Source organism: Anopheles merus, unplaced genomic scaffold (genome assembly GCF_017562075.2).
Source record: "Anopheles merus strain MAF unplaced genomic scaffold, AmerM5.1 LNR4000048, whole genome shotgun sequence".
NCBI classification, from domain to species: Eukaryota; Metazoa; Arthropoda; class Insecta; order Diptera; family Culicidae; genus Anopheles; species Anopheles merus.
The window spans coordinates 34,220-61,051 of record NW_024427628.1 but is presented as its reverse complement, the minus strand read 5'-3'; the positions used below and the strand labels follow the sequence as shown (position 1 = coordinate 61,051).

The 26,832-nt window shown below is 41.1% G+C and overlaps 1 protein-coding gene across 1 annotated transcript in view; it reads left to right on the top strand.

Moving 5' to 3' along the window:
- The first annotated feature begins 4,245 nt into the window (after positions 1-4,245).
- LOC121601251 overlaps positions 4,246-26,832 on the top strand; it is a 36,272-nt gene continuing 13,685 nt past the window's right edge. Inside the window, exons 1-5 of the mRNA XM_041930068.1 lie at positions 4,246-4,344; positions 4,423-4,529; positions 4,629-9,946; positions 10,048-10,369; positions 10,541-10,736. Of these exons, the coding sequence (XP_041786002.1) occupies positions 4,678-9,946; positions 10,048-10,369; positions 10,541-10,736 (5,787 nt within the window). The 5' untranslated portion in view covers positions 4,246-4,344; positions 4,423-4,529; positions 4,629-4,677. The remainder of the gene's footprint in view (positions 4,345-4,422; positions 4,530-4,628; positions 9,947-10,047; positions 10,370-10,540; positions 10,737-26,832) is intronic.

Genomic DNA, 26,832 nt, shown 5'->3' with positions numbered 1-26,832 from the left:
TTTTATTTATTTCTTTTCATTTATTTAGTATCAGTACCCCTTCATACAACCAAACCAGTAAATAGCACGATAATGAATAATAATATGGTGGCGCAACTGGCAAAGTGATTCCAAATAGAACTAGCGATGTGGTTGGTAGCATCAAGGATGAAGCATGAGCATGAATTGGAACATGAGTGGAGGGAGTGAATCCGAATGTTCATTTCTATTTTTAGCTCTTTTTCGCATGGGTTCATCTTTCACGTGTGTTCACTATCCCCGAAAATGATCTGTATTTCGTTGGTCTTTTCGGGGATAATTCGTTAACGAATTATCCCCGAAAAGACCAGCGAAAACCAGCGTGGTCGGGAGCTTGGGTAGCTCTGTTTGCAAAATTAAGCTACCTATTGTCGCGCGCGACGTCGTCGTTGTATGTCTATTTGAACAGTCAGATAAGAAAACACGTGTTTTTTTAGACGTATGTAATTTACAGCACTTTAATTTTTTGTCTTGGGGGAGTGGGGGTATTGATCGGAATCCCTCATATATCGGCCCCCTGTAGTCTTTGAGTCCTTTCTTCCATGGAGTTTCTATCGTTCCCGGAGTCCCGCGATGAGACTACTTTACACACCATAAACAGGCGGTCCCCGAGATACACGGTTAATGGGAACCGAAAACGGCCGCAAATTACCGCGTAACTTGAATTTCCGCGTAAGTCGAATCTCGTAATTTCCAGCTAAAATATCACTAATTTTCGTGTAATTTTGCAAGTAGGAGGCGGTTTTAGTCACTTTATGAATTATTTGATATGGTTCTGACTGAATATAACAGTTTTAAACAATTTGAAATTGTTCTTAACATTCGATCAAAACGGAAATTATTTGGCAATTTACAATTGATGTGTCAAATCAGTACATTTTGCTCAAAGAACTGTCAAATTTAGAAAACCGAGTATCTCCGAATCCGCGTATAAGAGGTACCGTCCCAAATAGCCATAATTGCTTAAGCAGCTCATTTTGGCACGCTAAAGATCGCTGCTCTAATTAGCCTTTTGCAGTAGATAAACAGCATCAAAGTTCTATGTGGGTCTTTCAAACAGCGCCTAAGCAGCTTCCTTATGCCACGATGCCAGGGATTATTTTTCTTTGTGTTTTATTTTCAAGCAAGCGTCATTGATTAAATAAACAACAAGATTTGTTTCGTTTAAACACATATGTATATTTTTAAATCTTTTGTATTAATGAATTACACAAAATTTTACACAATTTACTGATATTTCACAATCACTTCACTCAATATTCATTCTTCAATTAACGAATCTAACTTGTGCAGCAGCAATGAGATTATTGCCGGCGTCCGTCTTTGACACTTTGACAAGAGCCACCTTGAACCGATGTCATGCATTAAAAAGCTATGAAGTTCCACCAAGTTCAGTACCCTTTCTTAACAAGCCTTGAAGTTCCATCATGAACCCTACACATAGTGCTAATCAGCCGCAAAGTTCCAAAGAGTACCATGTGCCTGATAAAAAGCTCCATAGTTCCGCAAAGTACCGTCTATCTCTTAATCAGCCACAAAGTACGACATCGGAACGATTTTTCGTTAAACAGCCCTAAATCAGCTATAAAGTACAAGCTGGCTATTTGGGGTGTATCTCGGGGACCGCCTGTACATGCGTCCTCCGAGTTACGACCCCCCCCCCCCCCCCCCGAGTTACGACGATTCGGAGCTACGACGATTTTGATTTTGACAGTTAAAAGTTTTCATTGACAAGAAATTGATGTTTTTTTTGAACCGTAATACACACATTTCAAAAGATTCCACAACTACCCTATCTTGAATATCTACATTGTGTACGGGTTTTAGCCGGTCTCGTAGTACAGTCGTCAACTCGTACGACTTAACAACATGCCCGTCATGGGTTCAAGCCCCAAATGGACCGTGCCGCCATACGTAGGACTGACTATCCTGCTATGGGGGGATCAATAAGTCACTGAAAGCCAAACCCACAAGTAGTAGTGTGGTACAGGCAGGCCTTGACCGGCAACGGTTGTTGAGCCAAAAGAAGAAGTAAGGGTTTTAAAATAAAATTATTACATTATCTAACATTATTTTAAATAAAATACATCATATCATAAATTCCAACTCTTCAACTTCGGTTATAAACTTTCCCAAATAGCCAGAATTGCTTAAGCAGCTCATTTTGGCACGCTAAAGATCGCTGGTCTAATTCGCCTTTTGCAGTAGATAAACAGCATCAAAGTTCTATGTGGGTCTTTCAAACAGCGCCTAAGCAGCTTCCTTATGCCACGATGCCAGGGATTATTTTTCTTTGTGTTTTATTTTCAAGCAAGCGTCATAGATGAAATAAACAACAAGATTTGTTTCCTTTAAACACATATGTATATTTTTAAATCCTTTGTATTGATGAATTACACAAAATTTTACACAATTTACTGATATTTCACAATCACTTCACTCAATATTCATTCTTCAATTAACGAATCTAACTTGTGCAGCAGCAATGAGATTATTGCCGGCGTCCGTCTTTGACACTTTGACAAGAGCCACCTTGAACCGATGTCATGCATTAAAAAGCTATGAAGTTCCACCAAGTTCGGTACGCTTTCTTAACAAGCCTTCAAGTTCCACCATCAACCCTACACATAGTGCTAATCAGCCGCAAAGTTCCAAAGAGTACCATGTGCCTGTTAAAAAGCTCCATAGTTCCGCAAAGTACCGTCTATCTTTTAATCAGCCACAAAGTACGACATCGGAACGATTTTTCGTTAAGCAGCCCCAAATCAGCTATGGAGTACGAGCAGGCTATTTGGGTTATATTCATAGATATTCGACATACGACTTCTTCGACTTACGCCTTTCTTTGGGACATTTTTTCCAAATATAGTTGTATTTCGGGGGACACCTTTATGCTGGACTTTATGTCCGCTCAGTCCGCGTACCGGTTAACGCGCCATTGCGGAGGGGGCGTAGTAGGTTTAAATTTCAGTGGCCAGATGACTTGGAGGCTTCAGCCATTAAGGCCAGGATAATGTACTGGCGAGGGTGAGAGATCGTGAGCAGTTTCGGACACTCCTTATTGCACGGAATAATTATACTGAGTTGTTTCTATATATTTTTGCACGAGAGCGTAAAATACGGACGTTCACGGATCCAACGTTCGCGGTGGCTGAAGTTGATGAGCACACATGGAACATGGCACAGAACAAGGGTCAGCGAAGGCGGCTAGTTTAGAAAGGTTTCAAACCTCATCCTCCAGTTCATACGATTTTGTTTCATCTAGACTTGTTCAGGCAACCACCCGTTTTACACTTTTCCCAGATTGATTGAACAGGCCAACAGTCAGTACTGTCTAAGGCAATTTCTGGTGTGGATTCTTTACTAGATGGTCCGTAAATAAGTCAAATTTACTATTTTATTCATTCCGAAAAAAACAACACCTCTAAATGTAAACAAAAGTGTGATTGACAGATAGGCAAAATCAATGGCTACTCGAATCAGAAAGAGTTATCCACCAGTGGAAAAAATTATCCACCGGTGGAAAAAATTATTCAGCGGTGGAAAACAAATTCCATCGGTGGATTCGAGCATATTAACCGATCGGATAAATTTTATGGACTTTCGTTCGCGTCTCCTACCCTCTACCAATCAAAGCACACAACCGCGCAATACACGACATATACATGTTCCAAGGTGTACACAACACACAATCAGTTCAAGGCGGATTGGGCAATTGACATTTTCGAGCACGAAAATTCGGGAATTCGAGCAATTCCCTTAAACTGTAGCCTTTAACTTCCTTAAAACTGCACCAGTTTAAAGGAATTCAGAAAAAGTCCTTTAAAATCAACTGTGATGCGGCTTTTTCGTTACTTTCTTCTAGATTTGCACGGAACATTTACGGAACACGGATAATATACATTTTTTATAAAATAACGTTTTTTTTCCATCAAAAAACCATAGCTGTGAATCAAAAATGACCTCGACGGCATCGTCTATCGATAGAGGAACGTCTAATTTATGAACACACAAAATCTTAGCGCTTTCAACACACTTGATCACACACAAATTCACAATTTCAGGCGTATCGAGTACTAATCGAGCAGATATGGGAAAACTATTTCGAGAAAATGTCACTTGGGTTGGATGGGCAATGATGGAGCGTCTATCGCACAAAGTCGTGTTTGTTCGTCTTGTTCGATTGGTGCCAGAACGCCGACAAACCGTGTATGTCGAGGATCGCCAGTATATAGACTTTGGTCACAAACAATCGGTATGTCAAACAAAATGAAGTAGAATGTGTTTTCTATGTTTGGGTACGAAGCTGAATAAAACAATAGTTTTGTAAGTTCATAATTGAATCTTTGTTGTGAAAATTATTAACGATAGTCTTTGGTCTTTGAATAACAATATTGTCTTCAGAAAATACTTTGTTAATGTATCCAATGTCAAAGTAAAAACAAACAAGGTCAACGATTACGCATAAATCATCATCAGTTAGAGGAAACATTCACATTGGTGCTTTTAAGGTTTGTATTTGTTGACTTATGTTCAATTTAGATATACAATAGATATATTCAATACAGTAATAATAATACTAATTTACTGCAGGGAGAATTCTCTTTCAGCATTGTGCTAATTGCCAACGTTAAAAAATATCAGCTTAAAGGGTAAATAATGGGAAGACGCTTTGTGATGGATAAGAAATCCAGTACAGAAAACATGGTTAAAATCTATAAGGCTACGGAAAGTGTGTATGCATCGAGCTCCGGAAGCGATTCTGACGAGAGTAATGCAAGCTTATTGGAAAGAAGTAGTCTACTGAGTAACAAATTTATGCTACCTAAAGATCTCAGTGAAAATGGTAACATATTTAACGAATTCTTTTCCTATTCGCTATGGGATGTACTGCCAAATGCCACTCAGCAAAAATTGACTAAGTACTTACCGGTAGCTAAAGATGATTTTTCGTCAACGACGAAAGTAGTTCATGGTTTGTTTTCGCGTGAACTAAACCGATTTTACAAGGAACCAATGGAAAGTTTTCGCCTAAATCTATCGACGGGAAACTTTCGAGTAGACATAGCAAGACTGCAACAAAATTTAGCCAAATCTACAACGAAAGACCGACGAATGGTTGAGTTACAGCGACTAAGTCGTTTAGCGCAAAATGTAATGATATCACGCGAAGCTGCTTTGTTTAGTGAGCTACAGTCTATCAGCAATCACGCGTTACTGTCTTGTGGCCGAGTAATGGATAATTATCGTAAACGTCGGCAAAGAGAGTATGATTTCGAAGCACCTTCAGTTATGACAAAATGCCAAGCTGTTGCTACAAAACGATATTTAAGTGAAATTGTTAGCATATCTGAGGAAGCTGGATTATCATTGAGCCTTTCTGATGAAGAAGAATGCTTCCTAGCATTACCAACTGCTCCCGTCCGAAAGCAACGAAGAATACTTGGATATAATGTGCAATCAGGCGAACAATCGTGCCACCCTAATCGTACAATTGGACACCCTAATTTATCTGGTGTATCAGGTTTTACAAATATTCTATCGAAAAAAAGCGCTTTATTTAATACTTCCAACGGAATGGGTGGAAATACTTTTGATGGAACAATATTCAATGCTCCGAAATTGTTTATTGTCACTGAAGATCATTATAGAAAGTTACTTGTGCAGCATAGGAAGCGTAAAATGGAAGAGCCTAATCATCCCGAATTGAACCTCGATGGAGTTAAATTAAAGGATGTAGTAAGCCGCACACAAATAGCTGCAGGTTACCGAAGAATTCTGCCCCTTCCAAAAGTTTATATTTCAGATTCAGCAAAAGAAAATCCGATTAGTATCAAAGCTAGGATCAAGTCACAAAAACTATTCCGAATGCATCGAACTTCTCCTGATCAGCCTGATTTAAAGCATTCGGTTGGTCTTAATCTAGAAAGGAGAGATATTGATATAACTGAAATTAAAGTAGAACATACAGTGGATGCCGATCAGAAACCGAAAAGCGTACTGCCAAATGATTCATCAGAATCAAATTCTACGGACAATGAATTACACCATCTTGCTTTGAAATATGAAGAGTTTATAGAAGGCACGATAGCAGCGTCAAACCATGATAAAACTAAAGAAAATGGTGAAGATCCTATTAATACTGTAGAGAAATTAAAGCCTTTTTCTGAACATGTATTAGACGAAACTGAACTTTCTATAAAGCCGACAGCTGTTACATCGCTAAATCCAAATGTTTTGAATAGCGTTGCACAGTCTGACGTACCGAAAAAAGCATCGGATACCAGCATAGGAGACAATAATTCAATGAATCTGTTGTTGAGTAATGGCACTCATGCATGCTTTTTATCAGTTGTTCGCGATCTATTTTGTTCGAATCCCGACCACCGTTGTACTATGTCAGAATTGATGCAAAAACTTGAGGCTTGGACAAAAAGTCCTGTAGCAGAACGAAATGATTGGTTTGAGCAATATAACAAAAATGGGGATTGGGATTCGACTCTTCAATCTGCAGTGAAATTTCTTACAGGAGAGTTTCAAAAGCAACCAGAAGATTTTGTACCGTACATAGAACACAAAATTGCTATCAATATTTTGCAATGGATTGGTGCGTCTCGTGATGCTGATAGTCGCCTAGTTCCGCTTTGCACATATTGGCAAAACAGAAAACAAGAAATGAACAAACAATACAATATGCCTACGATTACGGCTAACAATATTATTGGTTTGAATAATACCTTGCCAATTGATACAAATATGCACGTCACCGTTTCACCGAAGAATAAGAATAAAACAAACATCGGTACCAAAAGTTTAGCATCTTCCGCCTCTTACTCAACATCGTCCTCCATTGCATTGCCATCTGCCGGAGAAGTTTCTATCGGATTTAATGAGTCTTCTGTATCATCGCTATCAAGCATGACAATCCTAGCTGATGAGGATGGGTCTGCTAGTGAACGTTCGGTGACACCACCACCACCACTTTTCCCTACGGATTGGAGCGTTAGAAAGGCTACTGATGAGGAAATACAAAGGTTCCGTGAACAGGAAAAATGTCGATATGAAAATCCGCACATGGCTTTCACTTACAAACAGCACTCGTATGACAGTGTAGTGGGACCTGTTAAAGGAATATACACACAGGCTCCAGGAATTTCGAAGGCCCGTGGACACAGTATGCTAGTCGCAAATCGCCCAAATTTCGTTACCATACTTACGCTGGTTCGAGATGCAACTGCCCGTTTACCTAACGGCGAAGGCACTCGTGCAGATATTTGTGAACTATTGAAATCTTCACAGTATATCTCCCCCACAGCTACCGATCAAATATTGCAGACCATTGTCAGCGGTGCTTTGGATCGTATGCATACTGAGCACGATCCCTGTGTGAAATATGATGCAAAACGAAAAATATGGATCTATTTACATCGAAACCGCACGGAGCAAGAGTTTGAGCGGTTACATATGCAATACCAAGGATTATCCAAACACAAGAAATCGATTGTGAGAAAATCGATAAGACAGTCCCGAGAAAGTTTAACGACAGCGACATCAAAAATTTCAAACCTGGCTAAACAGCATCAGATTGACGATACCGGTCCCAGTAGAGATAATGTTGCCTCAGTCAGTTCTGCTGTTGAAATCCTTCGGAATGATACTACAGAGATCATCAATGCAATGGATTCGGGCATAGATTTAAGTGCAGCTACGTCTATTATTCATATTCCAACAACTATAGTTGGTAACACGGTGACTGTAGCACGGTCGACAACATCGCTATTGAAAAAACAAGTTCCCCTAACTGTAATTGATAGTAGCATTGTCCAGCAATCATGTGTGGACACAAGAAATGAGAATAGATCTTCAAGCAATTCTCCGAGCCAAACTGATCGCACCAAAAAGTCCATTAATATCATGCAAGATCATCAATTAGTACTTTCAGACTCTGGCTCTGATACAATATATAAATCTTCTAGTAAATTGTACAATGCTGTAACGTTAATCACATCTTCTGGAAACAATGTACGAACAATTCAGATCCCAAAATCTTCAATATCATTATCTAATCGAGCGGACGTAGCATCAAACCATATTACAGTAACAGGCAACGAAGCTTTAACATCAGAACTATCAGCACATAATACTTCTCCACAATCTCCTAAAAAGATCATCGTTTCTGCGGTTGTATCCGCTGCCAAAACCATGGTTACAAGTACAGCGACTGATTTTTCTTTAAATCATGGTGTGGATAATTTACAAAAACTGAATACAAAGCCAATATTAGTACAATCTGCTGGAACTGCATCACCGATCATTACACCGTCCTCATGTTCGTTTTCGAAAGATGCTATAAAAATTAGCTCTGCCATAGGCGGCACGATAGTATCCATCCGCCAGGTAAACAACACAAACCTCGGTACGTTAGGTAAAAAAAATCAAACATTTGCGTGCGCGCAATCTACTTCTTTGTTATCTCCACAACTATCAACACAAGCAAAAAGACCACAAATTTCCATGAACAGTTCTTCTATGATTGCCACTACTTCTGCAGCAAATGCAATCCGAACAATCAAGGGTGGTACCATAATATCAACCGCAATAGAAAAGCCAAATTATAGCTCTTCAGTTACATCATCGACTTCAAAACAAAGTCCTAATTCATCTTCAATGTTACAATCAAATCCTGCGACCACTGTTTTGTCACAAAAGATGATGTTAAGTTCCGCCAGGGCGTATGCATCATCCGCCAGCGAAAGCAGTAATGTCCCAACTGTAGTGGCCATTAAACCGACTAACTCAACTAATATAACAACTGTAACAGAAAGTGGAACCAATAGACCAATCATAAGGCCCACTGCAAACCTTTTTAGTACTATCACCCTTACCAAAGGTCAGCAGTCCGTTCTAACGCCAGCAAAGCAGCAACAAATAATTCAAAATTTTCTATCGCAAAATCAAAAACAGTCTTTAATCACCAAACAAATAGTATGTACAACTGACGATGCGAAACAATGTGTAGGTGTAGGTTCACCATTTCAGTTGGAAAGTCATACAGCTGTTCCAGGATCATTTAAAATGCAACACAATTCAACTTCAAATGTGAAACAATTGTCACACCAATTTGTCAAAATTACGCCTACACGTGCGAAAACTCACTGTATTTCGACGATTAGACCCGTCAGTACAATTGTTACATCGTCAAATTCTCCTGGACATCCTTCAGCAAGCATCGTAAATCAAACGTCATCTGGTGTGAAGATGATAAAAATGCATCACTCTACAATGCTCACATCCATCGAACCCCAAGGGATGTTGAATGCAAGCACGATGTGTGGAGCTAATACGGTTACCATTTCCGGGACAAATAATATTGGGTCTCCCGCATCTACCCCAAATTCTACCATGCGAGTACTAAAAACAGCTACCGGAACTACGACTGTTATTAAGACCGAAGTAACGCCAAGTGGATTGTCTGAAAAGCTATTATCCCAAGGAACTCGCCACCATGTTTTGGATAAACATCGAAATGACTTAACAGCACATGTTGGTTCAAAAGTAATCGTAACACCCAGCATTAGCACAGGTCAACTAATTCCATTGGAGAGTCTTTTACAAAAACAAGGTGTTACACCCACGACAAACAGTTCACCAGGGGGTTTAAATACTTTTTTGAAGATAACTGGCACCAACAAAACTGGAAAACAACAGTTTTTACAGTTTACGACTAGTTCTAATGCAGCAAGCTCAAGCACTTCAACATCAGCCTCGAACGAACTATCAAATAGTGGGACTACATCGCTGGGAAGTGTAAGGCAACAATACACCATTTTACCTCAGTCCCGAAACATAATATCGGTAGCATCAACATCTCGAACATGTCGAAAAAACGATATTCCCTTTACAATTGTTTCGTCTCAAGATTCAAATGGTAAGTCTAATAAAAGCCGTTGATATTGCTTATTAAATGTGAAGCACTAGTTTACGTACGTTTGAGATTTTCATGCGTTCACTACCGTCTATTTTTTGCAGAGTCTTTGCCATCTGCAGCTTCGCTTATTGTTGCAAATAAGAAAGGAAATGTAAGCGAGGTCAATACCATTGAAGACACGGTTCCATCGCCACCTGTTCATTCACCTTCTGAAAAACAAAAACCACAAGTAAAGCTTCTCACAACTGCTCAGAGTCCAAAATCATTTAGTTCCAGTGCCATTACTTCCACAACAACAATACAACCACAAAATAACATTTGTAAAACGAAAACAGCGCTAGATAATACGGATCTACAGAATGCAAAAATTATAGGGGTCCGGAACATTGCTTCAACTAAGCTGAAAGGCACATCATCTTTGAGGTAAATCATATTCAATTATGGTAGCTGCTTTACGATGAATATAAAGACTTTTACTCTCGCAACTGCAATTGTGTTTGTCGAACCATCACTTTCTTCTGTACTGCTTTACTGTTTTACCTTACAGAAGTTGTCACAAATGATGTTCTTTAATTTGTCCGTCCAATCTTTTAGCTTGATGAATACAGGTGGCCTCAATATAGCACATATTGGTGGAAAACCAGTAATAATTGCAAACAATGCGGCAATCGGCACTTCGCATTTACATAACAATGGTGTTAATAAAGGCACACCCGCTGGCACAATGTTATTAACATCAAATACAAATTCCATCAACCCAGAATTAGAACAGCAAAATTCATGCGATATGGTGAGTACATTTGTTAGTTATATCCATATAAGGCCGTAGATACACGAACCGGAATACACGACGTCCCTGCTGCCAAACCCATAGATAAACTGTCAACGGCAACTTATCCGAAATGTCATATCCATATATTTTTCAGCAGGAAAAATTCTGCGTCAGCGAAATTTCGGTCCGTGTATTTTTGGCCTAACAAATCTATGTTTACAGTGGACTCTAGTATAATGGGCTTAATCCGTTTGAGTAAGGGTGGTGGCAACGCTGATCCGATGCGATTTATTTTATTTTATTTATTTTTTATATAAATATATTATAAGGATTTGACATTTAACGTCCGACGACGAATCGCACGTCCAAATCTAATAGCTACCAAATCTGATAGCTATTAATACCAAATTTAATAGCACCATTACGCGGTTTTCTAAATTTAACAGTTTATGTGTTCAAATCAGTTCATTTAGCTCCTAGAATTGTCAAATGCAAAAAAAAAAATGCTTTTTTGACCAATTGAAACCGCTTAGATGCTAGAAATTTGCTATTTTTAAGTATTATATAAATAGCTAAGTGGATCAACGGATTTTCAATCAAAACTTTGTCTATTCTAAAAATTTTATGTTAACAAAAATATTCATTTGTCATCTGCAATTTGGATGAGAAACGTGAAATTCGACTTGTTTTGGTGTTTATTCTGACCCAAAAAACTATTAAATACGGGTAGTCCCCGACACGGTACCTCTTATACGCGGATTCGGAGATAAGCGGTTTTCTAAGATAAGCGGTGTTTTATGTATTCGTGAAGGCTCCAGAAAGCTTGTTCGAGCAAAAGGGCACCATATCCCGGGTGTGCTCGGACGTTGCTGTCAAAATCCGATCCTTGTCCTTGTCGAGTGGTCCAATAGGAGGTGGCAAAGGTCGAGATCATATGCTTCGTCATTATCCTGTGGAAAAGAAATTTTCCAAGGCTTGCTCGAACACTTCTGGTTCGTTTTTGTCCGTTTAAGTAGTCCGCTCTTGTCCGTGGGCATTGCAGGGGTCTTAATCCAATCCATATTCCAGGGCTCTTTGGGATGGTTTGTTTGCATCATTCTACATTCTTGCCTCTGGTAGCAGAGTTGAGGTGTTTTGAGAACTCTTGCAGAACTCTTTTTGTAGAGTTTATCTTTACAAGGACTTCGTCCATGCCCAACATCCATGCAAACCACGCTCATTCATTCATTCATTCACACGTAAAGTCATTCATCACAAGCAAACTAGCGATTTACAACATGTAGCACAAAGACACACAGATGGAGTGGGAGTGGGATACATTACTCATTCAGCCAGCAAGAACAAGCCGCACGACGATGATACATGACCGCCCCCCGCTGCCAAAAACCGCGAAGATGCTACGAGGGAGCAAGTCCCTCCATAGCATCCCCGCGATCCATGCCATCGGCGTGAGATTGTATGTTAACGACAACGACCAACCAATGCACAGCCAACCACAAGAGTTCTGTTATAGAAATATTACACAGTTAATCCGTTAGCCCTGCAGAACTCAAAGATGATCCTTAAAAGGTTCCAGTCTGACCCAGCTAGTATATCCTGGATGGGAATTCCGAAGCACCCTTCTTGGCCAAAAGGTCTGCTTTCTCGTTTCCTAAGATGCCGCAATGAGCAGACAACCATACCAGGGGTATTCGAAACGATTTTTCAAACTGGGAGCTTAGGACTTTTAGAATTTCTTTTACAAAATAGTCTGGACTCTTATAGCCTTCACGGATGTTAATGCTTCAAGAGCACTTAGGCTGTCCGAAAAAAATACATACTGTTCCGGAAGGCATGCATTTATCAACAGTAAGGCATAATAGATTGCGGCGAGCTCCGCTACATAAACTGATCATGGTTGGCGTAATTTAAAATATGCTTCGGTACACGTGTTGTATACACCAAAACCAATTCCCTTGCTCTGATGAGGATCCGTCAGTGTAAAAATGGTTTACATTTGGATGGCCATGTCTTTCCACAAAAATGTTGGGAATTGTCATCTAGCGAAGGTTATCAGGGATAGTTTTAATTGACTCCCTCAACGAGGTATCTACACGTAACTTGGACATGTTGGACTCTTGTAAGCTGGCACTACTAATGTTTTGACAAGTACTAGGGTGCACCTGTAGAGAAACAAAATCACGATAGACCTTCATGATTTTGCATTTAGAACCTATCTCTTGGAGTGTTTCAAAGTTCTCGATTATCAAGGGATTTGATACTGTAGAGCGGACGAAAAGGCGAAGCGATAGTAGCTCAAAACGTAGCTTTAGCGGGATCACTCCGGATATCACTTACTGAAGCTGAACATACTGAAGCCTCTCAAGTCGGATTAAATGCGATTTGGCTGCCCAGTGGAAGCATATGCAACCATACTCCAAGACGGACAGTACCGTAGTCTTATATAGGTTAAGGACGTCTTTGGGGTGTTCACCTCACCAGGAGTCCAGATAGTTCTGAGAAAATTGATTCTTCTAGTACATTTCTGAATCAGATAGTCAATATGTGTCCTCCATACATTTTTACTATCAAACCAAACCCCTAGGTATCGAAAAGATCTGACAATGGATATCTTTCTACCATATAAAAAGATTTCGACCTTTGGGTCAACCAAATTCAAGCGTCTATTACTCTCAGTGTTGTAAAAGAAAGAGAATATCAGCATTTCCGTTTTCCCTGGAGAAAACTCGACACCTAGGTTTGTGGCCCACACTTCAAAATTGTTGAGACAAGGCAAGTATCTACAGTGTCGGACAAATCAATAGGACCACTTATCAATTTATTATTCACTTATCATATTTCATTACCTAAAATGAATCAATATTAACCAAATTTGCATGAAAGCACTTTTCGGATGTTAGCTTAAAGTCTGATTTTAAAGTTTGTTGATAAGTTAACAAACAAAAAAGTTATTATAAGAAATGTTAAAAAAAACCCAAAAATCATGCGCCAAAATAATTGGAGCCGTATAGAAAATTTAAATATTTTAACCATTTATCATTATTAAATAACAGCTCCGGCTTTTAATTCGCAATGTGGCCAGCCCGTACATTTGAAAAACTAAAGAAAAAAACAAAACAGCCTTATCCTGGGCTAACTTGCCAGCATTTAATATTTGGTAGCATGCCCATTGTTCCGGATGACAGCTCGCATCCTTTTAGGCATGGATTCTACCAAATCTTTTCAAGTCGATGGCGGAATGCTGTACCAAGCATTCTCTATATACTGCCACAGTTTCTCTTAGGTTCGAGAACCTGCCGGTGGAAGGTTAGCTTTAACAATCTTCCACAGGTTCTCGATCAGGACAGGGGATTCAGATCAGGCGATTGTGCAGGCAAACTCATGACGTCAATTTTTTGATCAACAAACCATTTTTTAACCGCTTTTGCGGTATGTTTTGGATCGTTGTCATGCATGAATTGCCATTTCAATGGCATCTCCCACTCTGCATGTGGCAGCATGACAGTTTGGATGATGTTTAAGTATCGGTGTTGGTCCATGATATCTTTTATCCAAAAGATAGGACCGACATCGTACCAAGAGAAACATGCCCAAACCATTGTGTTGCCTCCGCCGTGCTTCACGGTTTTAAAGTGTACTGTGGCCGGTAGGCGGTATTCTTTGGACGACGCACAAAGCGTTTCCCATCCGAACCTACCAAGTTCACTTTGGACTCGTCCGACCACAGTACATTTCGCCACTTGTTCAGGTTTTCACCCGCCTAGTCGTAGTGCTCTCGAGCAAACTGCAACCGGGCTTGAACGTGGTACCGTCGAAGTAACGGAACTTTGCGGGGATTCCGGCCGACCAGGTTGTTTTCAAATAGGCGACGCTGCACTGTACGATTACTTACGGACAGTTGCAGCTCGTCCCTAATCGCCCTGGCCGACTTGAAAGGATCGGCCTTGCACAATCGCGTCATCCGAGCATCATCCCTAGCGGATGTCTTGCGTGGCCGACCCGTTGGTATTTTTGTGCCCGTGCTGTGCAGCGCGTTATACACGAATGTTTTGGATCGGCCAAGTATTTCCGCGATTTTTCGCTGGGAGTACCCAGCAGCGGACAAACGTTTGATATCTAAACGCTGTTGATGTGTGGAGTGTGCACTACGGCCCATCGTTGGAATTCCTTCAATCAAGCGCTTGAAGTAGTGCATCCAAAAATACACGAGCTAATTGATCGTGTGAAGTATTCTAGGCAACGGCTAAGTACACAGTGTAAGCGATCCAGCACTGTGACGCGCTTTTATACCCATAGACGAAGGTACTCACCACTATTTCGCCTCTCAGTGCAAAGGGAGCTCGCAGTGCTAATATTCTCGCATTAGTAAATTAGAGCATGTTAATTAAAGATACAGTGAATGGCCACTGCGCTAAGCATTTCTACACAAAAATGTATACGCAATAGTTCACTAATTTAAGTTAAGTTATCCGACAACTCAATAACATCAAAAACTGTTATTTAATAATAATAAATGATAATTATTTTAAAATTTTCTGAACTGGTCCTATTATTTTGGCGCATGATTTTTGGGTTATTTTTACATTTCTTTTCATAACTTTTTTGTTTCTTAACTTTTCACCAAACTTTAAAAACATTCTTAAAGTAAACATTCTAATAGTGCTTTCATGAAAGTTTGGTAAAGATTGATTCACTTTAAAGTGCCGATTATGTGACTCAACTGCTTGAGAAAAAGTATCAAAAATGCTCATTTTCTATTATGATTCGGGTTAGGGCACTCGATTTGTCTCTGGTTTGATACATCGAACTGAACGAAGGTCATTTGCATTACCTGACTCAAACGGAGGCCGTTTTTTGTCCAACAGCTTTCCGTCAGGTTAAAGCTACGGAAAGCGTTTTGTTTTACGGTTTAACTACTAAATACATATATTTAAACTACACGAATTGCATGTAATTACATTCAAAAGGGATTTTATGTAATTATTCACTGGAAAAAGGGTAGGAATAACAAAATACACAGAAATTAGAAAATCATACCACAAGCGCTACTTTTTATGACATTGCCAAACACATTTAAAGAACAATAATATGCCACCCGTAGAAATAATTATAAATTGGTACGATACTTCCTGCGTTACGCGTTGCAGTTTGTTTTGACAAACAAATCAATTTCAGATCAATTTGATAGCAATGTCTCGAGTCAACGAAAGAAGTCTCTAATAAGCTTGTATAATACCGATTTCGTTTCAGTTCGTGTAGCGCGATTTTGTTTGACACATTTCCGTTTGAATCAGATAATCGACACTTAAGTCATGAAATATGATAAGTGAATAATAAATTGATAAGTGGTCCTATTGATTTATCCGACACTGTATATCGTTGACATAAAAATTGTACAACAAGGGGCTCAAATAGCACCCTTGTGGTAGTCCATAAAAGCTGACTCTCCAAGTTTCCTTGTAGCCATTGTCGAAATTCATTGCCTTTTCCGAAAGGAGGTTGAATAATGCGTTATTCAGTCTTGGGATTAAGCCCGCAGATTCTAACTTTTGACACAGAACATTGACTGATACTGAGTCGAAAGCCCCCTTGATGTCAAGATATACAGATGCCATCATTTCTTTACGAGAATGAGCCATCTCGATTTCGGACATAAGCAGCGCCAAGCAATCGTTGATACCTTGCCTTTGCGAAAGCCAAATTGGGTACTTGACAAGAAGCCTTTGGATTCAAGCCAATTGTCCAGTCTAAAAAGAATCATTTTCTCAAATAGTTTTCGCAGACAAGATAACATTGCTATCGGTCGATATGAGTTGTATTCTGATGCCGGTTTACCAGATTTCAAAAAAGGTGACTTTCAAAAGGGGTTCACTTCTCTCCACTCCAACGGGACGGTGTTATGCTCCAACATAATGTTGAATAATCTCAACAGCCGTTTCCTCGCCAAATCTGGCAGATTATGGAACAATTTGTTCCGAATCAAATCCAGTCCTGGAGACGAATTATCGCTGGAGTACAGAGCAAGCGATAGCTCAACCATTGTGAACGGTGAATCCATTTGCGGATCACTCCCATGAGCATTCTGTTGAAATGGTGGTGCTTGAGCGAAATCAGGGCAGACTTTTTGTGCAAATGGCTCTAGCCATGCTCCAGAAACCCTTTCGCTCTGGTTTGTTGCTTTGCTGCTGCGCATCCTTTTCGCCATGCTCTAAATCTCCGTTAGCGAAGTGGAAGGCTTGAGGTTTTTGACATACCTCGGCCAGTATGATCTTTTTTTGCTTTAAGCAAGTTTTTGCACCTACGCTCCAATCCTCTATAATGGATGTATAGATCCATGGAACCGGTGTCTTTATACCTGGCAAAAGCCTTCCGCTTCGCCGAGAATGCCGCTTAACAATCCGTGTCCCACCAAGGAGTGGGTGGTTTTTTTAAAATCCTTGCAAGGAAGGGGTGGGGTGGGTCGGCCTCGTTTGGGCACCGAGGGCGCACTCGTTTATCGCCATAACGAGATTTGTATAATCCTTATTTACGGAGAAACTGGGTTTTACACGATTTAGCAAAGCGATCATTTGGTCGCCTTATTTCGTCCAGTCGATGTTCCTCGTTAAGTCCCAATGAACGGGGGCTTGATTGACTGTACGACTCCTCTTGGTAATCGAGATCTTTATTGGCAGATGGTCGCTGCCAAGCGGGCCTTGGATTACCTTCCACATAGAATCCAGCCTTAATGACGACGAACAAAGAGATATGTCTATTGCGCTAGGTCGTGCCATAGGTGAGGGCACCCTAGTAGCTTCGTCAGAGTTTAAAATCGTCAAACTGTATGTGTCGCAGATATCCCTAATGATTGGTGCACGATTATCGTTATGCGTGCAACCCCAATCTGATCCATGGGCGTTAAAGTCGCCCAGGATGAAAAACGCTTATGGTAGTACCGTTACTAGGGTTTCAAGATCCTTGTTGATCTTCTTTGGGTCCAGATTGGCTCCAGATTCTTCTTCTTCTTGTTGGGTCAACAACCGTTGTCGGTCAAGGCCTGCCTGTACCACTTGTGTGGGGTTTGCTTTCAATGACTTTTAGATTACCCCCCAAAGCAGGATAGTCAGTCCTGCGTATGGCGGCACGGTCTAGTTGGGGCTTGAACCCATGACGGGCATATTGTTAAGTCGTACGAGTTGACGACTGTACCATGAGACCGGCTTCACGACGATAATACTGTGGACGAAATCGGAAGGACGTTTGCACTCCATGACGTATGAGACGTGAGTGAGATTTGATGAGTCGATTTGCTGCAAACAAAGCATCCAGGATCATTTTGAACCTATTTCTCTCAGCGTCCTTTACGATCCGGTCTGGAACGCTCGATCATCTGCTTTCTTTCATAAGATGGGCTGATTTGGTACGTCCAAAGGCAATAGGTGAAATCTGAACCTGTTTCTCTCAGCGTTCCGGTATGGAACGTCGTTCTCTTTTCTTTTGCTGGTTTCTGTATGGATACACATACACATTCTGTCTATGTGATGGATAACAGCGCAAGCCATATTCTCTCAATCACAGAGATAACGGTACAATACCAGCGCTTTGAAGCCAGAAAAGGATAGAAATTTGTGATGAAGTGAGAAGCTATTTGTCAAAATTTAAAGAGACAAAACAGCGCTAGCGGTAAATGCAATCAATGAATTGCTTCTCTTTTGCCATATGGATGTTATAAGTATTGTTGCGTTATTTTGACTGGATTGTGGTAATCAATGATTACTATGTGCTTGGTGCTAAGCTGTTTCGTTGCGTATCCAATAAACTCACTTGAATGTTTACCTGTGATTTTCTTTGTGCTACTAAAAACTTAAGGTGTACGACACGTTTAGCCTTCCGTAATAATTTATTAAACACCGTTTATCGACCCGTGGAATAGCTCTATTCTTATAGCCAATTAAAGTGCACTACCGGACAATTCGAAACTCCGTTAGTGCTTCTTCTTCTTTGGCACAACAACCGCTGTCGGTCAAGGCCTGCCTGTACCCACTAGTGAAGTGAGCTTGGCTTTCAGTGACTTATTGTTACCATAGCAGGATAGTCAGTCCTACGTATGGGGGCACGGTCTATTCGGGACTTGAACCCATGACGGGCATGTTGTTAGGTCGTACGAGTTGACGACTGCGACTCCGTTAGTGCACCGTAGAGTATAATGTCAACCCTACGGAAGCAACTTAACACTCTATGTATTTGTTGTAGACCGATGATTCGATGCTAGCTGGTTCTATTGAGAAATATTAATTCAATATGTGTAGTGTGTGTTGCAAAACATTTTTAAGTTAAATCATTAATTAGAAGAATAAAAAAAGGTACATGATCAATTTTACTTAAAAACGAAAAGAACAAAATGTCTCGACCTTTCAATATAAAATGCACTGTATAGCAGTATACTTTAGTAAAGCGTTTTTCTTTTAGCAGTAGGATAGTTTTACACATTCAATAAGCTATTATTTAGCTTTGCTTGTATTGAAACTGTGTGATTATTGCACATAAATTGCTCACACATAAACATTTTTTTATTATTTTTCATGAAAGTGATGTTATTCTAGAAGATAAACTATCATAGTATGTTACACTTTTTTTTATTTGCCGGTTCAAAGCCCTTTTTCATAAATATTCGTGAAAATGCAAACATTGATTTTGCTCCTGTTTTCGGCAGTTTGTTCCTATTTTCGGCAGGCTGTGTTCCTATTTTCGGCAGCGCGAATACGGGTCAGAAAATGTTTTATCTAAGTAAATATGTACAAAAAAATGTTTAAAGCAATTTAACACTCTTACTTTCCTAAGATTGGTGTTAAAAAGCTCTTTAATTATTAATTTAATCTTGCTTATTTTCGCCCGTTTTGACAGTCATTTTGATGCGACGTTTAAACAGAGCAGCCATTGAAGAAAATTGACAGTTTGATGGTTACAGCGTACGGTGCGAAGTGGCTTACAAATATTTATTTTTATCTTAAATTAGGGCATTGTTTGTCGTAAAATTGTTGATATTTGGTACAAGAAAGGTCATATTATGTGTCGACATACGCATTGTAGTGTTCTGATCAAGTTTAAAAGGAATATTCAGCCAAATTCCAGGTGTGTTATTGTTTCGAGTTTCGGCAACAGCCCACAACATTGAGCTGTCGAAAATGAACATTTACTGTGTACCTATTTTCGGCAGCATTTAAAGAGAAAAATAACTTATTTATCGTGATTTTAAAATTCTGAACAAGATAGAATAAATTAAATAAGCATAAAATCTTTATTATACACCACTGTTTTCATTGTTTTACTGTTCTGGTTCTTTTAATCACACAACCTGCCGAACTATTGGCTGACAGCAAATCTGCCGAAAAAAAGCACAATTTATTTGATGTTTTGAAAAATACGCAATGAAATGGTGTGAAACTTCGTTTGTGAATAACAAATAAGTACACTTTCACTACAAAATAGTGTTTTGTGAAAATTTCTACCGCGTTTGAGCAGAATTTCACGTTTTTAGCAACCCTGCCGAAAATAGGTACACTGCCGAAAACTGGTACAGTTACCCTATTCAATGAGTTCTTTCAAGTTATCCATATGTAAAGTGAGCACTAACTATTAGCCGTTTGTTTTTAAACACTTTTTCATGAAATTGTCAAAAGCGAGCTGAAAATGGCAACCTAGCAACGGGCTTTGCATCGACCTGTTCTCCTTAATAGATCTTGAGGAGGAGCCTCGCTTAGAGTGGACTTCTCGAAGTTCGCTGTGAGATCAACTTTCTTCAAGAGATTCAAGTTGTGAGATTACTTCCTTTTATAGTAATGGACTTCCTCACAACCAAACTGTGCCTAGCACACGAACAAGTGACACGAATTCACCTAAGCACAACGTCTACATGCGCCTTTTTTTGACGTGAACGACCAGAACTTAGCTCTGAAGATTGTGGAAGAGCACGACGGCAAGCATGCCCTGCAGTGTCAAGGCACTGAAGTATTTATTTCCATCACTATGGATGATGGCTCTATGTTGGTTAAACTGCACGACCTCTCTCCCCGCATTGCGGATGAAGAAATAAAGTTTCACTTTCAAAGATACGGGGAAGTGATCCACATTTTTGAAGGATATTGGAATCAAGAAAGTCCGTTTGCCGGTCTCCCGAATGGGTACCGATTTGTCAGAATAGTAGCAGCAACATCAATCCCATCGTGCTTAGAAATACGAGGAGAAACAACCATGGCTACACCCAGAGGTCAGAAACCCACATTTCGATATTGTGGACAGAACATACACTACGAAATAACGTGCAATTTAAATTTGCTATGATTCTCCAGCCACGGGGCCCCAACGGCCACCTTCCCGCGGGCCCTTGTCGCTAATACTCTGTCCACTTGTAAACATACGCCATACTACATACTAGAGATCTTCGGCGACCGCCTATTCCGCCTACCGGTAGATCCGCCGCTGGTTCAGGCCGGTCTTTTTTTTTCTATTGTAGAGTGCATCCTTCCCCCTGCCTGCAACGTATGCATCGGGCAGGAGACAGTGTGGCAGTATGCAAGTTGCCCGGTGGATAGGAGCGATCCCACGGCACCTCATTCCTCACATCTGCATGCCCGTCGTGGGTTCTAACCGGTCATGAACCGTCCGCCGTAGCAAGAGCTGACTATCCGGCTACGTTGTACTCAAGTCCTGAAAAGGCCGGTATGATCGCGTAGGCCATAATGACAATAATATTAGTTCTAATGATAATAATAAGAATAATAATAATAATAATAATAATAATAATAATAATAATAATAATAATATTATTATTATTATTAATATAATAATAATAAAAATAAGAAGAAGAAGAACTTAGCATAACATTCCACACCAAGGGACGAGTTTGTCTTGACTTTGTTGTTGCCGGGTCTGCCGCGGTGGCGCGACAAATCAACGGAATGCAATCGTCCAAAACATGAACCTACCGAGCCGAACTCATTCCAAGGCATTGCCGGCAATCGGCATCATGATAACGACTACAAACCAACAAGCCACCAGATTCTGGACGGACAGGTGCAGCACCATACGCGCACCGTTAAAAACAAATCCAGAATCCTCTTTTGTATGAATTCAATTCAAGTTTTGTTTCCACTTGCGTCCGCTAGCTTAATTGGAAAGAAATGTGCTACATATCACAAGCACGTTTGCTTCGATCGTGTTTCTTTTTAACACCCCCAACAGCAGAACCGATCGCAAAGATCATGGTGCCAATCCGATAGTTGTGTTGTCTCTCAGGTAGCGAAATCGAAAATGCATGGACTTCGTAGCTGCAGCGGATGAAAATGTACGCATCAGAATCAAACAGTTTAGGGGTTCCCACAAGCCACACACACACACACACACACACACACACACACACACACACACACACACACACACACACACAACACACACCAACAACACACACACACACACACACACCACACACACACCCACCACACACACACACACACACACACACACACACACACACACCACACACACACACACACACACACCACACACACACACACACACACACACCACACACACACACACACACACACACACACACACACACACACACACACACATGCACACATGCACGTACGCGTGCACGCGGGCACGCACCCGCGAAAGCGCGAACGCAAGCACGCACCCACGAAAGCGCGGACGCAAGCACGCACTCCCCCCCCCCACCAGACCACACCCCTCCCCGCATGATCGATTACGGCTACCGTATCGGTAGAACGGCTGGTTCAGCTTTGTTGCATCCTCATCCAAAGCGCCGGGCGGGGTGGGGGATCGCGACATGATAGAGTGAACGGAATCGCTGAAGTCCCGCGCGGGAAACCAGCCAAAATCTGCGCTGGCCAGCGCAGGCTTTGGTACATTTCCTGCGCAGGAAACTGCTCGAATTTGCGCAGCGGGTCTCCACATGCATTACGATCGCGGTTTCGATCAACAAGACGCTCTGAGAAGAGAGTAACCGATAGAATTATAACGGAAGTGTTTAACTTCTTCTTCTTCTTTGGCACAAAATCTGCAGTCGGTCAAGGCCTGCCTGTACCCACTAGTGAAGTGAGCTTGGCTTTCAGTGACTTATTGTTACCATACCAGGATAGTCAGTCCTACGTATGGGGGAACGGCCTATTCGGGACTTGAACCCTTGACGGGCATGTTGTTACGTCGTACGAGTTGACGACTGTACCACCAGACCGGCCCTACGTGTTTAACGTGGAATGGAAAAATATTATGAATAATATTTGCATAAGCCTTCGTATTATATCGATAAACTTTAACAATTTATCAAGTAATACTAAATTGGACTGTCTTTATTCGACTATAAAAAAAATTAGAAACAAATGTTGTATGTACAGTGGCGGATCTAACGGTAGGCGGACTAGGCGGTCGCCTGGTGCCCCGTAGATCGCCATTCTATAGTATGCCGTATGGACAGAGTACTAGCGACAAGGGCCCCGGAAGGATGGCCGTTGCGGCCTCAAGGCTGGCGAATCATTTGCACCCCCCCCCCCCCCTCCCATGGCATTTCAAGTTTACTGTACAATCTCTCTACAGCAAGTTTAGTGCTGCCTTTGCACTCACATATAGAGAAGAGCGTAGACGGGAGGATTATCTCAGTATGCATTAATAACAACCTTAAAATTGTAAATGTATACGCGCCTTCTGGATCGCAAAACAGACAGAGTAAAGAACACTTCTTTAGGCATACCCTAGCATATCATCTGCGAGTGCCGCATGAGCAGGGGATTTCAATAGTGTAATTAACGAAAAAGACGCAACAGGGGTTCCAAATAATAGTGCTGCACTTACAAACGCTGTACATCATCGGCAACTATATGATATATAAAACCTTTTAAAAAATAATGTGGAGTTTACGTATTTTTCGCGTCCCATATAGACCAAATTTATATATCTAGTAATTTAAAAACCGAACTGGCCACTGCACAGTGTCTCATTTAGTAACCACAAGGCATATGCAATAAAAATTGGAATTAAAAGCAAAAATCATCCATTAACTTCACAAAAGTTATGGACTTTCAAGAAAAATATTGTTAATGATGCTACAAAAAATAATAGGTAAAGTATGGCTCATCCACGGCGATTAAAACAGGCGCTCAAAAATGCTGCTTGGGTTTGCGATAAACAGGCGTTACGCGTTACGCTAGCGTAACGTAGAGGGCTGAACCTTACTTACTTACTTATCCGGCGCTACAACCACTTTGCGGTCTTGGCCTGCCTCAGGAATGTCCGAAACCGCTCGCGTTCTCGCGCCTTTGTCTGCCAGTCCGTTATCTCGGCCTTAATGGCGGACGCCTCCAAGACATCTTATCACCTCGAATTGGGCCTGCTACGTCTCCTCTGTCCTTGTGGACGGCCTAAAAAGACTTTACGGGCTTGGTCGTCCGTTTCCATGCATACAACTTGGCCAGCCCACCGGAGCCTGGCGAGCTTGATACGCTGCACGACAGTGAGGTCGCCGTACATCTCGTATAGCTCGTCATTATAGCGGCTCTTCCATTGTCCTCCCACACAAACGGGGCCAAGTATCCTTCTGAGCATCCTCTCTTCCTCTCGAACGCGGCTAAAAGGGTTTCGTCAGATTTGGACAGTGTTCATGCCTCAGAGGCGTATGTGAGTACCGGTACTATATAGGTCGTCCGTCGCGACAGGTTCTTTGAGGTGAACTGATTTTTCAGGCTGCAGAATGACCGGTTGGCAGCCAGTATCCTTGCGCGCAACTCAGTTTCCATGCTATTGTCGTTGCTGACCTTTGACCCAAAATAGGTTAATTGTAGGACGACTTCAAAAGTGCGTTAACCTATCTGTAAGTCTCGCCTACGTAGATTGTGATTATTTATTGGTAGGCCCGCTGATGTTGCCACCATCAGTTTGGTCTTTGCCTCGTTTATCTGCAATCCGAGGTTTTGTGCCGCCTGCTCGATCCCTTGGTAGGCTTCTGCTACATGGCAGAGCCGCAGACCAATGATGCCTATATCATCAGCGTATGCCAGTATCTGGGTTGACTTATATAAGATGGTCCCCGTAGTCTCCACCCTCGAATCACGGGATGGCCCTCTGTAGCGCCAGGTTGAATAGGAGACAGGTAAGCCCGCCCCCCTGGCGCAGACCTTTGGTGGTAGCAAAGGTCCTGAGAGTTTTACATTCTCCCTCACCTGGCAAGTGACGTTGGTCATAGTCATTCTAATTAGCCTTATCAGTTTGCCCGAGATTCCAAAAGAGCGCATAGCGTCATACAGTTTTACCCTGGCTATGTTATCATATGCGGGTTTGAAGTCAATCAAGAGATGGTATGTGTTTCAGACACGGAATCCTCTTTGATAGTTTCCGACTATCTCTTCGACGTGTGGGACAAGACGATCCTGAAGGATCAGGGACAATATTTTATAGGCGGTATTCAACACCGTAATACTCCTGCAGTTGTTGCAGTCCAACCTATCTCCCTTCTTGTATATGGGGTAGATGATGCCGAGATTGCAATCACAAGGCATCGATTCGCTATCCCACACCTCAGTAACAATTTGATGAATCTCGTCTAGTTCTAGTCGTGCACCTCCATTGTTCAAGTGCAATTCCGTCGGTTCCGGGTGCCTTGTTATTTTTCAGCCGACGGATAGCCTTTTGTGTTTCCTCTAGGTGGCGGTAGCATGACACTATCTGCTAGTGGCGCTTCTAGCTGTTCGTTTAACTGGTCGTTGAGTAATTCATCAAAGTACTGAGCCCACCGCGAGAGGACCCCCTGGTGGACCGCTGGTTACTGACCAGATCTCCATCTTTGTTGCGACAGCAGGTTACCTTAGGTACAACGTTGTTTCGGTGACCTGCCATCGCTTTGTAAAACTTTCGAGTCGGTCCGTACGCCTTTCTGGTTTGCTCGAGTTCCCGCAAAGGGCTGAGCCTTACTTTTACCAAAAACGAATTCAAGGAAAAGTGGATGTTTTGGATGAGACATGGATAGATTGAACGGTTATATTCGCTAAACCCAAAATCTAAAAATATTTTTTTATGGAAAAGGAGCATTTTCTTCAAAGAGTTTAACGCAACATACTACTAACTAGAAATAGATCCAGATCAGCGGTCGGCAAAGTCCGGCCCGCGGGCCAAATGCGGCCCGCCGCAATATTCAATCCGGCCCGCGAAAGGTGTTGACTGATTTTGAAAGATGGGAAGAAACTATTCGTTAATAAATTACTGAATATCTTTAGAATAACATTTTATACCATCGTACTCTTTCAACTTTAATTAAAGTACTTTGGAATGACGGATCGATCTCCCGGCCCAGATAACTCAGTAATGTAGCCACTTGTACTTCTGTCTTCATTTTTAGCTTCTTTTGGAACCTCAAAAATGAACCTGGGCTCTCTTGCGATGCTTTGATTGTTGCCTAATAGTACCAAGATGTAGGTGACCAAAACGCAGACACGTTCTTATGCGACGACAGACTTGTGTACGCAGTTCATTTAAGACGCTACGAGGCGTCATTCGTTGATCGCGCACGCTTCTACGTTGGTTGGTTCACTTTTTTGGTCATCATGGTAAGAGTTCGACTTCATAGAGGTGTCAAGTTGAGGGTACTGATAGAGGTTGTCTGTTTTCTCATGGGATACTACTATTCAAAGTGCAATTAACGTTTTGTTAGAGCGGATGAAGATAATCCCATGATAAACCTATGAATTTGTCAATTTGTTAATGCAACCATTATGTAATTTTAACATTGTTTCAACACGACAATAAGACTTTCAGAATGAAGGAAATCGCACACGAAATTTTATATTGATGTGATATACTAAAGCCTGATTATAATAAATTAATTTAAAGTTTTGCATGCGACTTGCATTTGATGGGAGATCATTAGACTTTCACCAACGCAAAACATGCACTACAAAATTTTAAATATTGTGAAACAACTCCATACATTTTCACGCGACAATTTTTTTTTATTTTGTTCTATTCGTTTTTCTCAATTTGACACAAATCAGTTGGTTTCCCTTTAAATTATTTTGGGGATATTTTCGATTGTATTTGAAAGCAAAGAAAAATATTTAAAAATCCC